Source organism: Lissotriton helveticus, chromosome 3_1, assembly GCF_964261635.1.
Source record: "Lissotriton helveticus chromosome 3_1, aLisHel1.1, whole genome shotgun sequence".
In the NCBI taxonomy this organism is placed as follows: Eukaryota; Metazoa; Chordata; class Amphibia; order Caudata; family Salamandridae; genus Lissotriton; species Lissotriton helveticus.
In genome coordinates, this window is record NC_136061.1 from 1,091,481,133 (window position 1) to 1,091,499,697 (window position 18,565).

Here is an 18,565-nt window from a genome sequence, read left to right on the forward strand (position 1 = left end):
GCAAGGTACATTGTGTTTATGCATATAAACAAAGAAATTCCTTTCTGTGTATTCAAATTTATGTTTTCACACGAGCTTTTAAAGATCACATTTGTTTAGACCAAACACATCCCTCTTATGCAACCCCAAAAATAGAGTTTAACAATCACAACATAGAATTGTATGTATCTAAGTACTTTTTATTAAAAAATATTTTTTCATGGTAAATGCATTAACAATTCATTAAAAACATTTATACATATGCCTGCCTAATCAAATTCTAATCAACAATAGATCAATAGATCAATACATTATTTACAGTACATCAATTTAATAAAAACATAGTTATACATATAAAAAGAATTTGTATATGTATAACTAGAAGGGAATTTCTTTGTTTATTTGTGATATTTCCCGGTCCTTTCTGGGTTTATTTGGGAAAACTCTCTCTTTTTAGAGACATTGTGTTTATGCACCATATGTCATCTTTTTTTTAGCTTTACAAAAAAATTATTTTTCTTTGACTTACCCTTGTTTAAATCATACGCTTGGCAACTTATCCCTTCACAGAATATACACCACCAATTTATTACATTTATGTATGGACTCTTTCCTGTCAAAGGCGTACAATATTTCAAAATGGTTCTGAGCTTACCATTGGGTAAGATATTGAAGACCTTCTTAGGAGATCTTTCCATTTTAAAATGCTGTGAGATCCTAGGCTTTTTTAGACTGTAAGCACCATATTACAATAATCTATACTGAAAACTCCCATTTAACATCTATTTTAAAGGCACCGTCATAAGTGAACTCCATGATGGAAAAATCAGAGACTTGAAGTAATCTTCTATTATCCCAAAAAGGCCAGGAGATTAGTTGAGGTAGAGCTTGTCTGCCATCAACGCCCTATAGTTGCATATGGTCGTATGTAAAAATATCGAGGTCAAATATCAGCCTCCATGGGTATCAACTCCACAATATCAACTATTAACTTGTGATCAAGTTAAGCAACCATAAAGAAGTATAGATTCAATATTCTGAACTCCACACCTACTTACCTTGATAATAAGTTCTCAATCAATATTCTAGAGTTCAAAATCAAAATGTTGATATTCTGACAGAACTGATCTATGTAGTGAAATTAATCATCTTCTATGTTTTGAGCTCATCAAACTTATCCCGGGACATTAAGAAATGTGGCATTTCCTAGACCACATTCAGACTTCTAACTGAGGTCAATCTGTTCCCACAAGTTGAACTAAAGCATTTTCAGTCCAACTACAATATCACTGTTCACATATTTAAAGTGACTACAGTGTATTTGGCCTGCCAAAACATAGTTTAGTGATATTTTGTGACCATTCTTGATCATTATTTTCTCTGATACAAAATTGTGTATAGAAACGTGAAACATGGGATGAGTCTCAAACTAGCCCTACATATGCAAAAAGTAATCTGGGACAAGCTTGGGTGTAGGATTCAATCTGTGTGGGGACACTCTGACATCCATTTGGCAACATAACTAATGTAAAATATGCTTTCGCTGTATTTGGATCAACTTCTAAATTCCTGAATTTAAACAGCTACACATACACTCAATTTGCCATTCTCAGGTGCATACTTAGTATTCTAGCATGCACAAGGGTGCAGCACTCAATCCTTTGCTATGCCATGCCACTATGTATTTTCTCACAAAGTTAAATACATTAATTTGTCTTAACAGCCCAACCACTCACTAATCACAAATCTTTCTCTAATCATGATATCATCTTCCTGAATCAGAATCAGTCACAATCGTGCATCATGTAAATATGACAGTTAAACAAACTCAGCATAGAAGTCATGCTAGAAAATATTTATCAACATACAGCATGCACATTGCGCACATTGACCTTCATCAATTTGAACAAAACCTAAACAGAGATCATGGTAAACAACAAACAGTGCATATAATAAAGTGCATTAGTAATTGTTGTGGATAGACATCCTTCACAACTAATAAAGTCCCATGTCATCCAGTCAAAGATTTCAGTCATTTAAACCTGAGCTCAACCACTAGTAGCTAGTGCACAGAGCAGGTAGGCCAGATACTTTTTTCACATTCAGAGCTCAAAATCGTCCACCCGGAAAAGTTTCAGGCTGTATCTGAAATTAGTTCTACAAGGTCAGATACCCTCTCACAAAGCACCGGCTACAATGGGTTTCCTTCTGCAAAAAATCTCCTTGCAAAGAAACCTGTTTCTTCAGCACAACAAAGTCGCACCTTGGTCGTATTGGCTTGTGTGGGTGGTCCCCGTTCTCAGAAGATCTGAAAGTCATAAAGTTCTCAACTTGTTAGAGTTGTTAGGAGAAGTCCAGTAAGATAAAGCCAAGGGTCCCAGGACCTGAGGGACCAGTATTTGACGGTCATAACTCAGTCCTGCAGAGATCAACTGCAAGGTCCATTCCAGGTCTATTTCACACTACTTATCTGGGTTCTTTAGAAGATAGTCATCTTGCACCTTGTTGTGTCCCTAAAGCAACAAAGGAGGTCAACCAACTGACTTTTTGAGTCCACTTATTTGTTTTGGGTGTAAATGCGAGCATGCCCTCCCTTTCAGGTCCACCCAGGTCTTAAACTGTACGTCCAGTCTTCTAGCCAGTGAGTGAGGGGGACTCTGGGATCCTCTCTAACTAATGAGAATAGAGGTCCCAGAGTCAACCCTTCCCATGTTTTCAGCACATCCTGTTTGCCTTAAAGCAAACTATAACACAGTTCACTATGGTGAGTCAAATCTAAGATGGCACCACCTTCCTGCCCTTGGAACCTGCTGATGTCCCAGCCAGAGGTGTGCTTATTGAAATATGCAGTCCCTTCCTCCTCAAATACACCAAACCTGGTCCAAGACCAGCTCACCCTCCCACTGGGCCTGTTCCAAGGTGGCTACAGATGGCACAAGGAACAAACACTTCTCTACCCCAGATCTCATTTTACTCTTAAATCTGAATGGGGAGGCCTAACCCTGGATGCTTTAAAGTTAATAAAGTTCCTGAACCCTCACCTGCTGCCCTTCTTTAGCTGATAGGAATAACATACCTTACACCTAGGTCTTCCTGCCAAAAGACCTAATCCATTATTTCTGCTCTTTGAGCAATTTTCACACTTCATTAAGGGGAAACACCGCAAGGCCTGCTGCTGACAGACTAATCTAATTGCCTATTGAAGGTAGATTCACGCACAGTATACCTTTTTAAACGTTAGTTTTCCTAAATGATTCTTAAAAATCTGAAGTCAGTGGTGGATTTGAAATTTCATGAATATTAAAAATAGTGGTAAATTATTTTTGTAAATCATCTCAAATTAAAGATAGCAGAATTAATATTTTATTACTCATAGGACAGTGTCAGCCATCCACAGTGAAAATATCTTTTGAGGGCTATTCTCTGTAAGTGCATGCTAACACTAACTATCTTCATGTTCTACTAGACACCCTACCTTGTGGGCTGAAAAGCCTACCTAGGGGTGACTTATCTATATCTAAAAGTAGTTGTCTTTCCTATTCCAAAAGGATTATCTTAACAGACTAACTTGTAGAGTCAGGCTACACAAGCAGGCCTGAAGCCATGTTTTTTTTGGCAGCTTAGTGGATGTCACAGCATGTGCTATAGTCTCCAGGTGACAGTTAACTTTTCTATGCCACTGATGTATTTCCTGTACCAAATAATATGCCCTTGATAGGATGTTAAGTATGCCAATTAGGCGGGGCGTGGCTATGCCATGAATGGGATGGCCGCACGGAGCTGAAGCTCTTCCGGCCTCGGCAATCGATCGCATGTATCCTGACTTCAAATGCAGCGCAAACTCCGTTAATTAATGGCTGAATGACTTGTGCCCGAAATAAGAACAGCAGCGGCATGAAATGCAGCTCTGCAGAGACGAAATTCCAGTGATCTATCCCGCTCCAGGCCGCAGGGTCTAATCAAAATAGCGGTGGTGTTGCCTTCTGTAAGACGGAGATGCATCGGAGTGAGTAGGCGGCCAGGGAGCATCACAGAATAGAGGCTAAAATGGCAGGTGTTATCAACCCCATTGTCAACCCTCTCCTGAACTGCTCCCTTAGTGAGGGTGTAGTCCCCCAGCTCTGGAAGCAGGCAATGATTTTACCTCTGCTCAAAAAGCCTGGTTTGGACACGGAGGCTTTGGCCAACTATAGGCCAATTTCGCTCTTGCCTGCCTTTACTAAGATCCTCGAGAAGCACGTGCATAAGGTGCTCTCTGAGTACCTGGAAGCGCATGATATATTCCACCCTACTCAATCTGGCTTCCGTACGAATCTAAGCACTGAGACAGCGCTCTTGGAGGTCTCGGAGGCTATTAAGGAGGTGCTGGATTCAGGCGGCAAGGCGATGCTAGTGATGCTCGACCTGTCGGCGGCCTTCGACACCGTCCCTCATGAGGGTCTTTTAGCCAGACTTTATAAGATCGGTCTGAGGGGGACGGTGCTCAGCTGGTTTCGATCTTTCCTTGCTGGCCGCCGACAAACGGTCTGGGCCTCCTCTGGCTCCGCTGAGATGCCGCCATTGGGTGTCGGAGTCCCTCAGGGCTCAGTATTGAGCCCGACGCTCTTTAACATCTTCATGACTCCTCTGGCGGCACTGGCGGAGTCTTTCGGGGCTCAGATCGTGTCCTATGCCGATGATACCCAGCTCCTCTTTACATGCCCTAAGGGTGTGGAGTTTGATGGAGAGAGTATCCAGGGTTGCCTTGAGGCCGTTTTTAACTGGTTCCATCTGAACGGCCTCAAGTGCAACTCGGATAAATCTGAGGTACTCTTTTTTGGATGCAGCGCGGATCCAGAGTGGCAGGAATGGAGGCCGAAGAACATGTTTCCACTTTCTGGTTCATCTCAGGTGGCCAAGAACCTGGGCATTAAGATCGACAAGGACCTGTCTTTGCGTTCTCAGGTAATTGGGCTCACTGGCACCTGTTTCGGTTTGCTTCGGATGCTCCGCAAGTTTCTTCCCATCCTATCAGAAGACCATAGGAAGGTAACGGTACAGGCGATAATCGGTTCTAGACTAGATTACGCCAACATCTTGTACCTTGGCCTACCGGAGTATCTGCTACAACGATTACAGGTGGTCCAGAATTCTGCAGCTCGGGCCATTTTTGGTCTGTCAGGCCGGGCTCGAACCACTGGTCTCCTGCAGGCTCTGCACTGGCTCCCTATTCGGAAGCGAATAACTTTCAAGGCCCTGACCTTGGCGCATAAAGCTCTCTATGGGTCAGGAGCCAAATACCTCCGGAAAAGGGTAGCTTTTTATCACCCTACAAGATCCCTGAGGTCTGGATCTTTGTTTCTTGCGGCGGTCCCTCGGATCAAGAGGGCCCGCATAGGTGGCCGCTCTTTCAGACTGTTGGCACCCCAGCTCTGGAATTCTTTACCACTGGCGTTGCGCAGCACATCCAACTTACTGATGTTCAGGAAGGTTCTCAAAACCTGGCTTTTTTCTACTTAACTTTGGTTTCTTAGGCAAGTCTGTATCTTTCTGCTTTTCTCCTTTTTTTTGCCCTGTTTCTTTTAACTGTGTTATGTTTTCAGTATGTAGTGAAAAGCGCCGGGACACTCTCTGAGTAGCCGTGCGCTATATAAAACAATTATAACATAACATAACATAACATAACATAACAGTGAGGGGTGTGCCTTGGCTCGGCCGGAGCTCTCCCCCAGCACGGCATGCAGCCACAGTATGGGGGGTCTCCCGCTGAAATAACTGGGCTCATTTAAAATACTGACGTCCTTTCCAACGCAGGACGCACCCAACTGTATCACTACATGTGCTGGCCTTATGCCGCGCCTGTGACAGTCTAAGCTGCCATTCAGTGGGCTCTCTCCTCCATCGCTGCATGAGACTGTGGAGTATTTTACATCCTCCCCAGGCTTCCTGTTTGCCACAAACCTGGACCTTTGCTGTGCCTCCCACATGCTTGCAACTGCGTATAAGAGGTCCTATGCACTGTTTGCTTTAAAAGGTCCCCCATACAGCGCCACTTACTGGTTATATTCTCGCCTCCACATTCGCCTCTTCCAGTTTAGACACGGCATGGGCCGCAAAAACCCTAACCATGAGTTCTTCCCTTTGAAAAACTTGTGGAATACTTAGCGACATGGCGGAAGGTGGGGAACCCCCGTCTACCTCGATGGATGACCCTAACCAGTTGAATCCATTTCTGATGGAAATGAGGGCGGGATCCAAGGCGCTGGATGTCCACTTTGACTCCTTGGACAAACACATGGCAGACCTGGGAGCGAAGGTTCAGGTACATGATCGACGTCTTGATGTAGTTAAGTCTCGCACGTCTGACCTGGAGGATGGAATGGCCAAGAGGGTAGACCGCATGGAATGGATCCTACAGGAGGTTGTGACTAAAAACGGGGATTTTGAAGCTCACAGTCGGCCTAACAACATCCGTCTAGTGGGTGTGCCTTAATCCACAGCATCTGGGCACATGGATAATCTGGTAGAGACGATACTAACAGACCTCTTTGGGAAGGAGGCCTTCACCTCTGGCTTTGTGGTGGAACGCGCTCACAGGCCACTTGGACCCCGCCCCAACGTGGGCTGCCCACCTATACCCATAATTGCCCGAATCATGAACTTCAGAGATAGGGATACATCACTGAAATTGGCACATAAACGGGGCAAGCTCTCCTGGGCGGGCTCCAAGCTATCTCTATACCCAGATTTCACTGCTCTGGTTCAGGATGCGAGGAGGAAATACCTTGGGGTACAGGCTGCATTAAGAAACCTAGGGTTGAAGTATGGTATGCTATACCCTGCCAGGCTATGGGTGGAGGTGACCGGACGTGCCCGAATATTTGAAATCCCCACTGAAATACAAGAATTTTGTCGCAATTATAAACATAATCAGAAGCGCCTTACAGATGCAGACACTGTCTCACCCCCGCACAGTGGCTCAACTGTCAGTGTGGATTTTTTCTTGAATTCTGGTCATGGCTGACAGATGGTCACTTGACTCCTTTCACTATGCCGCTCCTTTGATCATTTTTTGTGAAGGATTGGATTTATCATGTTGCACGTAATGTTTGTTAAGGTTGCCGGGCCGTTGGTTAGCGAATGCCCCCCTACTTTGGTGTACACCTAGAAGTAGTATTGGTGACAATAGACTGTACCACATTGTTTGATATTCACTATTTTTAGGATGCTATTGGTACTATTGCTTGTTTTGGTAAAGTTGGTATTGCTTCTCTGGATGGACAGGAAGGCTGGGTGGGGGTGGCGGGATGGATTTTGTTCTTAATGCTTTGCACTGAATCTAAGTTACATTTGTTTGCAACCACGACTGATGGGTATGACTCTTGGTTAATCTTTGCTCTTCAGATTACCACCAGAGAATGGCACAGGTAGGTCACAATGATGGCCCGTCAAGCGTAACACTGGCTACATGGAATGTCAGGGGCTTAAACAATACCCGCAAGAGGCGTCAGGTTGTCCATTATTTACTTAGGCACAGAGTTGATGTGGCCTTCCTTCAGAAGACACACCTTCCTATCAGCGACAAGTCCCGGTTTGCGTCCTCCTGGGGCCCGAACAGATTCTTTGCCAATTACAGCAATTATGCCAGGGGAATGGCCATCCTCATACACAAACAGCTCTTCTTCAAGAGTCAAGAGTCATTCGGCAACGTTTGACGACGAAGGCAGATATGTCATAGTGGTGGGCACAATGTTGTACCACAAACTGTCATTGGTGTGTGTATACGGGCCTAATACTGATTCTCCAATTTGTATTATACATTACTCTCTAAATTGCTCCAGCTAGGCCCTGTGCCCCTTCTTCTGGGGGCGATTTTCAACATTGCCCTATACCCGCCCTCTGATAGTACTTCAACTGCCCCTGACCCCAAGCCTCGAGCACGTACAGTCCTACAATCCTTGTGTGAGCACTTCTCTCTCCTGGACATAGGCCATGCTCGAGATCCGTGTCACACTACATACACTCATTACACCAGTCTACATAACACATGGGCTAGACTATTGGTTAGCCTCAACGGAAATCTCCTGATGATTTCATAAGCTACAAACACTACCTAGAACATACTCTGATCACTCTCCGGTGCTGATGTCCTTGAAAGTCCCACGTCCAGAAGGTTTTGAGAGACAGTGGAGGTTCCTCAACCGTGCCCTGGATGACGAGGTATTTAGACAAGAAATCCAGGAAACAATTGAAGATTATTTTGAAATCAACACAGGGTCGGTGGACACGGAGGTGACGTAACTGCGAGGGATTCAAGGCCTATATGAGGGGGGTATGCATGTCTAAAAGCTCTGGAGTGCTGTGCGATATACGTGGCACACTTGCACGAGTGGAGAGGGAGGTTGGTGTCCTGGACACTGAGCATGAGGATTCAGCCAAGCCTACTTATAGTGGAAAGAGGGCAGCCCTGCTCCTAGAATACAGGGAGACTGCTCAGAGGGAAATCCTGTACATGGGGAAATACCACAACGCCAAGTTGTATGGGGAGGGGGACCGCCCTGGAAGGATACTAGCACAAATGATAAGACCCCCTAAGCAAAAGCTTATATAACGGAGCTACAATCTTCGATGGGACAGCGTACCACAGACCCATTGGACATACAAAGGGAATTTCTCTCTCATTTTAAAACACTGTATTCCACCAAACTGGGGCATGACCGCTCCGACCCGGAGTCTTACCTCTCTGAGGTAGCATTAGTATACCTTGAAAAGTTTATGCAGGTCTTTCTAGCAGTACCCATCACGGCGGAAAGCATAGATGAAGCCATAACATCCCTGAACTCATCCACCACACCCGGACTTGATGGGTTCACAGGGGAATTTTACAAAGCCTACAAGGATCTGCTAATCCCTCGCCTCCTGGAAATGTACGCCGAATCATTGGAGAAACAGGTTTTCCCTCCCACTCTCAGCAAAGCGGTTATCATCCTTCTCCCCAAACCCGGGAAAGACCCGGTGCTATGCGGCTCCTACCGCCCCTTGTCCCTCCTTAACCTGGATTATAAAATACTTGCCAAGGCATTAGCATGCCGCCTCTCCCTCCTGATAGAATCAATTGTGTCTCCGGCCCAATCAGAATTCATACCGCATCGATCTACAGAGTTCAACCTCCGCACCTTATTTAATACCCTGCACAGAATTAATCCAGACACTTCTGCGGCAGCAATCCTGCTTGACACCGAAAAGGTTTCGACTCCCTGGAATGGCCCTTCTTTCTGTCTATAATGCAAAAAATGGGTATGCCGCATGGCTTTATTGCCACCACGGCTATGTTATATACTCAACCCACTGCTAGGCTCCGACTCAATGGCACTCTGTCGGCGCCCCTCCCGCTGTCCCGTGGCACGTGACAGGGATGCCCTTGTTCTTTATACTAGCGATGGACCCACTAATACGACACCTACAGGAAAAGCAGCTACATAGGGGCTTACAGTTTCGCACAGGCCCATTATTGGTCTCTTTATATGCGGATGACACAATCCTGTATGTTAGTGACCCCCAGACCAACTGAGGTCCACTTATAAGAGAAATTCTTCGCTTTGGTAACTTCTCCAGCCTGGAGATAAATTGGCATAAATCAGTCATTTTTCCCCTCACAAGAAGCACTGCCCAATGGGAACTGGAGTTTCCGCTGGAGTGGTGCTCTTATTCAGTGAAATATCTGGGGATACATATTCATCTTGAGACGGACCAAATTATTCACCGCAATTATGGCGTGGCAATCTCTAAACTTGAGACGCAAATAGACCATTGGCTCAAACTCCCTCTTTCCATGGCGGGGCGAGTGGCGCTTCTTAAAATGATTGTGCCCCCGAAGTTTTTGTATTTGTTTCATAATATCCCAGTATCGCTTACGAATACATTTTGTAATACTCTTTGCACTCAGCTGATTAGACTAGTCCGGGGTAACAAGACTCCCAGAGTGTGATGGCAGGTAATGACACTCCCATGCGACAGAGGAGGGTATGGCGTTCCGGATCTGCAACTGTACTATCTGGTGGCGTAGTGCAGCTTTGCACAGCCATGGTATTACCCAGACGCCAGAATAACATACCTGAGGCCAGAGTCATATTTTGTTTTGCCGGATACCCTGGCTGCAGTTCTGCCCCTTGGTATTCTGCGAGATCCCAGGGACATTCAAGCGACCTCCACAACTAGTTGGGCTTGGGCTAGGCTGGGCCATCTTACTAACACCCGGATGGTTTATTCCTTTGACCTTCCACTCCCTAACGCAAAATGGCTGCCCATAACAGGCAAAAAGTTAATGTAGCAGACTTGTACAGAATTCAATATTGTAAGAATGGGTGACCTATTCCCTGCAGTCCATATATTTGACCCAGACGACGTATCCTCATTCCCAGACATGACATTTATGGACAGATTTGTTGTGGCTAGACTCTGGTCTGCGCTGCAAGCTCAATTCCCGGACTACTCGCTGGAGCCTACATCCTTCCCACCACTCACAATGGTGACAGGTAGTAGCAGAGGGATCCATTTGATATCCCAACTTTACAGAGCATGTGCTGACTTAATCACACTAGACGATAGCAGGGTGCGCAGCGCCTGGGCAACTCAATATCTGACAAGCAGTGGATAGCTTGTTGCAAAGTGACGAAGACAGTATCGTTAAATAGCAGACACAAGCTAATCCATTTCAAGTTTCTGCGCAGAATATATGTCACCCCGGCCAAAGCACACAGGATAGACCCCGCTAGATCTCACCAATTCCAGCGCTGCCACCCCCCCTCAGACGGACTTTGCACATTTAGCCTGGACGTGTCCACGCATACACACTTATTGGGTGGAAATTCACCATACATTGGGCAAGATAATAAAGGTGCCTATGAACCCCCTGGCGGAGATCGCACTCCAGGTATACGTGGTCCAACTCCCTCTTCACAGATTTGCTGCCATCGCTCTACTCCTGGCCAAAAGAGAGGTAACATTACACTGGGCGGCAGAAGGGCTCCAACAAAACAGGGATGGATCCAAAGCTTAGCTTCTTGTTCTACGAGAAGTGATCAGTACGCTAGCACAATCCCAACCCCCTTTAGCCCTAGAGACATCTGGGGCCCCTTTAAGGCTTTCCTAACAGCACAACAGCAAGATCCCCCCACACAGCAGGAACAGGGCATCATGCCAATGGGGTGGACTAGGCTGTTACCCACCCAGTATCAACACCACAGGGTATGCAGTCTCCGCCTCTGGTGGCCTGGATCTATTATCATCTTGACGGTAGGCTATTGGGTGGAGAGAGCGGATGGGGTTACAGATAAGTATATTGCACCATCGCTTAAGAGGGGCCTTAAATGTATTGTATGTCTACTGCATCATGTATTAGATCGCCTACTGTGTATCAGAGTAACAAATAGCGAATTGCCTTGTGATTGTACCCGAAATGTCCTTTTTTTTAAATCAGTGCCTTGCTTTGTCTTATTAAAAATGGTAATCAAAGTAAAAAAAAAAAGTATGCCAATTAGGAGTCAACCACTTTTACCATGTAACTGAGAACTGAACAGCAGTTTAAAAACTAGCAAGATCAGTCCAAAGCAGTTCATAAACTAGCCAGATCAGTACAAATAAAATGGAGGTGATGACAGAAAAATAGGCACTATCTCACACAGGCAATATCAGGAGAATGTTCAAATGTATACAGATGATGCCAACATCCTCATATGTCTGGGGAGCACTCAGGTAACTGAAATGAACAATACCAATTGCCTTAGTATAGGAGGCATTTGATTTCCAAATTCCAGTGTGGTTTCTTGCTTCCACAATTCAGTTAAAACAAGGAAACATCTCTTGGTTAAGGGAATTAACAATGGTGATGCTATGTTGTAATTAGTACAATTTGTTTTTGCCAGGCTTCCAAAAACACTTATGGAAAGACACTAAAGTGTGCAAAATGAGAAAGTCAGACTTAGCATATACTTCCAAAGATTAGACCACTCAACGTTCACACAAATTCACTTTCTTGGTTCTAGGTAGATTAAATAATTAAATTTAAGATCCGTGCGGCTGTAGTACGCAGGGAAAATATCACCACAATATAAAGGATTCTTCATTCAGCAATCTCGAACCAGATAAAAACATTTGTGATTCAACAGTTTAAAGGGCTGTCCAGTAAATGAAGCCATTTTATGGCTCAAACCCTAAACAGATAAACTCAAAGGTACATTGTAACATGCTTATTTTGGTGATTGTTAGTGATGCATTTCTGGGTAAAGAAAAGCTTTTTAATTCACGGGATGGCACTTTTAAAGCTTGAGTGTAGGTCTCTGGCCTTTCAGCGACCCAGGCACTGGAATGCCCTGAACCCTAACCATCTGTGATTTAGGAAACTTCTACAAATTGACCAGCACAAGCTGGCGATCTACTAAGAACCAGACCACAGAAAGAGGAGATCAAATTATTCCAGAAAGGAGATCATTGTGGCATACAGAAAACTGTAAAAATTTTCACCTAGTCCCCTTTCATGACTGCAATTTTAGTGTTTGTAATGAGAGCACAATGCTGATCATGCTTTACAAAAATGTAATAAACTATTGTAATAAAAATCACTAATCTCATGTGCCTATTGCCAGGTGTCTTTTTCAGGGACATTTGTACAAAACGTTGGTAACAAACCTCTTTGGTAATAATATTTTAAATATGAATCTCTTCAATTCAGTTAAAATTTAATTTTCAAATTTTTCAGAAGTACCACAATATAGTCATTTATTAATTTGCATATTTAATTTATTGTGTGTGCATGCCACATCTAAATACGTTAGGCTTTTTTACAGTAGCTTCAGCACCTACCTGTGTCTAAGGGGTATGTATCTCTTGCAGTTGCATACAGTAGTATCTTTGGATTATCTACAACTGCACTGAAGCAATGTATCACAAATGCTGTGTTTGAAAAATGTTCATTGGTCATAACCAGTTTAATTACTTTATTGTGTTCTAAATACTTTTCCTAGGTTTTAGCATTGGTGTTTGTCAGAAAACTTATGGATTTATTTTTTACCAAACGGGAACTAAGCTGGTTAGATGATTTGATGCCCGAAAGTAAGAAAAAGAAATTGGAAGATCTAGAAAAAGAGGTAAGACTCATCACATGATTTGAATTTCATAAGATTAAATGAAGGTGCTTCGTAAATGAGAAATTAATTGTCTTGCATAATTTTGATCAAAAGAAATTTCCATAAGACAACATTTATAAATACACAATGAAATCTAAACAAAGGACATGACATTTTAATTAACTAGATGGAGATTGAATAATTTGCCATCACTTTTAATCTGCCAAACAACACAATAAATATACAAACTTTTGGATACTACTAGAAGTTATATTTTACAAGAATCCATTTGAGGTCATGTGGATAACAAAGGCATTAATAAGTGTGGTTAATAAACCATTTGCCTGTTTTTGCTGGTTACACATATTAAGGTAGTAACCATTTTGTTCCTTCTTTCAGGAGATTATTTTTCAGTTTTGTTAGATGTTGTTTTCAAGGCTGGGATTTGTTATACTTTCTTTGAAAAAAGGTTTTAAAAATGGGTTTGTATTGCCTGGGGTTATGTTGCACTGCGTGGAAGTCTGACAGGTTTGTCTATGAACAAATAGTATCTTGACACTATAACATACACAGTTTACTTTTTTCCTTGAGTTTGTCCCAGAGATTCCAGCTAAATGTCCAACCCATTCTAGTCTCTCTTTTCCAGGGTACCCCTTTCCTTCATGTCAGAGGTGCAAAGCGTTAACAGTGCTATCTGCATTAATGGGATTGGCTGCAGACATTTGGACATCATGTCCCTCTCTTCACCTATCACCAACAGCTCCTTCAATTTTCAGGCCTGTGGCAGATCCTGAAAGTACACAAAAAGACTAGCAATGGCAATATCTCTTCCCATTTCATGGTCCAGAGCTACAAGCATTTTCTCTCAGAATCAGACTAGCTGCCACTGCCTGATGAAAACATTCCCCAAACTTTGCCAGGTCTGATAGGTCTAACCCCCTTATTTTACCCCGAGATGGAAACTCCCAACCTGGTTCGCTGTAACGTTTCTCAGGGTTCCATTTAGAGGTGAATGAATTTCTGAATGTATCTCTGTTCTGCCTTCTTACTTATTTATTTAATGTTTGTAAGAAAAGATGCCAAAAAGTAGCACCAGGTAAGTGAAAACATGCTATCCAAAGACAGATGTTGTGGCAATTACATTTTAAAAGATAAAAGAAGGAACAGAGTCATATTTTAGTTGAGTCCTTTTATCCCCAGCTCTTTGGCATCCCATCTGTACATCTTGCCAGCAGAAGGATACTTTTCACCATTCATCTAGACTTTAGAATCTAAAACTAGATGTTTCAAGGAGGCTGTGATCAGGGCTTTGATCCACAATACAAAGACCTCTGAATGTTTATTCTTTATTCTGGACTTAGACTTGGATCCCAGAAGAGGATGGAGATTTCTCTCCATACTCTTCCGGAGACAGTTCTTGACTTTGTGACCCATATTTCAATATGTGATCTTAAAATAAAACCATTGAGTCCATCTTGAGACAAAATCTGAGCTATTCAAAAATCTTTTCTTACGTATTATGGCAAGAGTTGACTACATTTACCCATCTTCAGGTATGCAGGGAGAGCATTCAAGATGCCCTTGATAGGTGAGCTTTCTGTTGGGTGCTTGGGTTCATATCACCAGGACCCACTTCAATGGTCTACAGATACAGATTCAGCAGAGTCTCTTGTTAGCGGTGTTATTTCAAGAGAAGCAGAGGCTATTCTTCCAGAGTATTTAAAGGTGGCTTTGCCACAACCATTTCCTCGTCTGGGGTCATAAATGTCACAGTCACAGATGAGAGCATACATTCTTCCCCATCTTTCACACATATTTGTGTACAATAGGCTAATATGCATCTCATGTTAACTACTACTGACAAGGCATACTAGGTGTTGGACCTGGGATCACCAGACCACATAGGGTAGCCTGACTCAGAGGGGGAATGATTAAATTCAAAGGCACAAAGTGTTAAGCTTGCGTCATAGTCTCACAGGAGTCCAGCGTCCATCCACTCCAAAAATGACACTACACCCGGTTTAGAAAAATACGATTTCCTTTATAAAATCTTCTTTTTATATCTTTTTGTCACTTAGCAGGGTTTATAACTCAATACAATAACAGACTGCACATTTACTTCTTGACGTCCTCAAGACTTCACATTACATTTCCTATTATCATTTCCCAAGAGGAAAGATCCTCAGCAGTTACTCTTGCACCCTCGCTTTCAGCATAAATATTACAGATTAAATGAGTTGGATTAACAGAATAACGCTTCTCTGTGAATGAGCTGTCATGTACATTACCCTTTGGAACTCAGGGTCAACAATAGCTAGAAGTTACAGATGCACAGCAAGCCTGTCCCCATTAGCACCCTTGAAAAATGTCTCAACCAGTTGTATGTCTAAAAGAAAACAGGTTCATTATTAGTGCATCACGTATTGCCATATAGTTTGCTCTACTCCAACAGGGGATGGTGTGGCTTAACCCCAGACCATTCCCATGCCCTGAATACTCGTCTTCAAGTTATCCTCTGACTTCTAATTCTCCCCTACGGCCCTGGGTCTCAGTGACTGATGACTTGAACAGATTATCGGGAGCTCACCCCCTCTCAAGTTTGGCAGTTCCTGGAAGGCACAGGTCTGTTTCCTAAGGAATACTGTTAGGGCTGCAGAATTCCTGATTTATGACACCTCAGGCTTGCGTGTCTCGCCTTAAGCCTCTGGCCCGTTACCCACTAAGGCTAGGATTCGAACGTCTTTACTGCCACCCTCTCCCAGTGCAGATCCCCAGCTTACTTCGGTAATGTTGAGGTGTCACTCAAGCCCCAGTCAGCGCCTGCTCCGTGTCCCTGATCAGAGGAAGGCTCCGCTGATTTCTGGTTTGACTTGCCTTCCCCTTCTCTTGAGGTACAAATCAGTCGTTCGTCACCACGCTGGCCCGTAGAGGCGTTCAGCCGGCTTCCGCGTTCCTCCTCTCGCCGGCTCCACCCACGACGAGCTCCGCCTTCACCCGGCCTCTCTCAGCGCCTCCACGCCTTCCCCGACGTCACCGCAGACCTGCCTCCAGAGCTTCCGGAACCTCCGCTGTCCTCCGGCGGCGCCTGCTGTCCCTCGCTTTCACACCCCAGCGCAAGGAATCCGCGGCAGGGGGGGAGGGAAGAAAGGGGCACTTCCACACAGAAGGGTCGACAGCTGGCACGCCAAGACCTCCACACGGTGAGTCCCGCTTCGTGTCCACAGGGACCGTTCCACGCCTGCCTCACACAGCGTGTCAGCAATGAATTGGCCTCACAACGCTGCCAGTTAGTGTTCTTCCGGCAGTCTCTGGTAGGGGGGAATCCGGGTTCACCGCTGCGAATGGTATCGCTTCAGAGCTAGCCTCCTTTCCGCTTCCTAGCAGTAACACAAGTTCATCTTACTGGGCAAGCAGGGTCAAGAGGAGGGTATATTTCAGAGCTAGTGATGGTATCAAGATGGCAGGGCTTGGCCAACAGGAAAGGGGTCACGTCAGTATGGAAGAGCAGCTGGCCCACAGGTTAATCTAACCCCTCACAGTGCGCCTTCCTCCTCACTAAGTCACCTCACTCCTCAACAGGTCCACATCACCCTCTCTCTGGTCACACACACAAAATGGCTGCCCTCCCTCTGACCTTTATATAGGCTGGTCCCAGGCTACTAGAACCAGCTGGAAGGTCTAGAGTGTCCCTATGTTATCCTATGGGTCCCTTTTCTGAGGTGACCATTTGTGGCAGTTACAAGCCACCATTTTGTAGAACTACATTTTCATTAGAAAAGGGGGGATGTCTAGGCCTCAATGAAAGCATGAGGACAAGGTAGCACCCACCCCCCAGGACAACACCTAAAAATTCCAGTGGACATAAAAAAAAAACAAGGGTTAGAAGGCAGAAAAGGGGACAAAAATAAATAAATAATGGGAGGGACTACCCAAAGGCTGACAGGTCTAACACGCGTCCCCCCCAGCTGAAAGTGGGGAGAGCTACCCAATCCCTTGGGGGTTCTCATCACTAAGGCGGAAATACCTGGAGAGACCGTCTGCATTGGCGTGGTCCACTCCTGGCCGATGTTCCACCCGGAAGTCCATTTCCTGTAGGGAGATAGACCATCTCAACAACTTGGGATTTCCCCCCTTCATTTGCATCAGCCAACGAAGGGGTCGGTGGTCAGTCTGAACCAGGAAGTGCGAGCCAAACAGGTATGGCCGCAACTTCTTCAGAGCCCATACCACCGCACAGGCTTCCCGCTCAATTGCACTCCACTTCTGTTCCCGGGGAAGCAGTCTCCTAGATAAGAAGACAACAGGTTGATCCACACCCTCTTCGTTGAGTTGCGATAACACTGCCCCAATGCCATGTTCTGATGCATCTGTTTGGACAATGAATTCCTTGGAAAAATCCAGAGCTTTTAGGACTGGTGCTGCACACATTGCTTGTTTCAACTTATCAAGGGCTTGCTGACAAGCCTCCATCCAGAATACCCGTCGAGGTTGCTTCTTGGATGTGAGCTCAGTTAGGGGTCCCACAATAGTGCCATACCCCTTCACAAAGCGACGGTAGTAACCTGTGAGGCCCAGAAAGGCTCGGACCTCAGTTTGAGTCTTGGGGGGCTCCCAGGCCATGATAGCCTCAATCTTAGCCTGGAGGGCCTGCACCGCTCCCCTTCCCACCAAGTGGCCTAGGTACACAACCGACCCCTGCCCGATCTGACATTTACTGGCCTTGATTGTTCAGGTGTGGAGAAGGCTGACCTTTCCTTTGCTCCATCTGTAAGGGAGATCTACCAGTACCCTGAAGTGAGGTCAAAGGTACTCAAGTATTGGGCAGCTCCCAGCCGTTCAATACGTTCATCCGCCCTAGGGATCAGATGTGCATCAGTCTTGGTCACTGAGTTCAGTCCCCGGTAATCCACACAGAACCTCAGTTCTGGAGTGGTGCCCGGTGGGGCAGCTTTTGGTACCAGAACCACCGGACTGGACCAGGGGCTACTAGAAGGTTTAATTACTCCTAGCTCCAGCATCTTTATAACTTCACTGTGGATGCTGGCCTTCACCTTGTCTGACAGCCGGTAGGTCTTAGACTTCACTGGTGGGCTGTCTCCTGTGTCCACATCATGGGTACACAGGTGGGTCCTTCCCGGGACAAGGGAGAACAGCGAGGAGTACTGCTCCAAGACCTGGCGGCAGTCCTCTCGCTGTTCAGGAGTTAGGGAGGGGGAGAGAATCACTCCCTCTATCGACCCATCCTTTTCCTGAAACGAAAAAAGATCAGGGAGAGGCTCACTTTCCACTTCCTCTGCTCCATCAGTCACCATAATCAGGATGACCTTGGGCCTCTCATGGTGGGGTTTGAGGCGATTAGCATGGAGCACCCGCAGGGGCTGCCGGGGGGGTCTTCAGATCCACTAAGTAAGTGGCCTTACCCTTCTTCTCCATCACCTCAAAGGGGCCTGTCCAGCAATCCTGGAGGGCACTTAGCTCTCCAG

At 45.1% G+C, this 18,565-nt stretch overlaps 1 protein-coding gene across 4 annotated transcripts in view; it reads left to right on the forward strand.

Annotated features, from left to right (window-relative positions):
• SLC4A10 (solute carrier family 4 member 10) overlaps nucleotides 1-18,565 on the forward strand; it is a 1,019,075-nt gene that overhangs the window by 948,226 nt on the left and 52,284 nt on the right. For all 4 annotated transcript variants that reach the window (XM_078683855.1, XM_078683850.1, XM_078683851.1 and 1 more), the window contains exon 22: nucleotides 12,981-13,103. In XM_078683855.1, coding sequence (XP_078539981.1) covers nucleotides 12,981-13,103 — 123 coding nt within the window. The remainder of the gene's footprint in view (nucleotides 1-12,980; nucleotides 13,104-18,565) is intronic.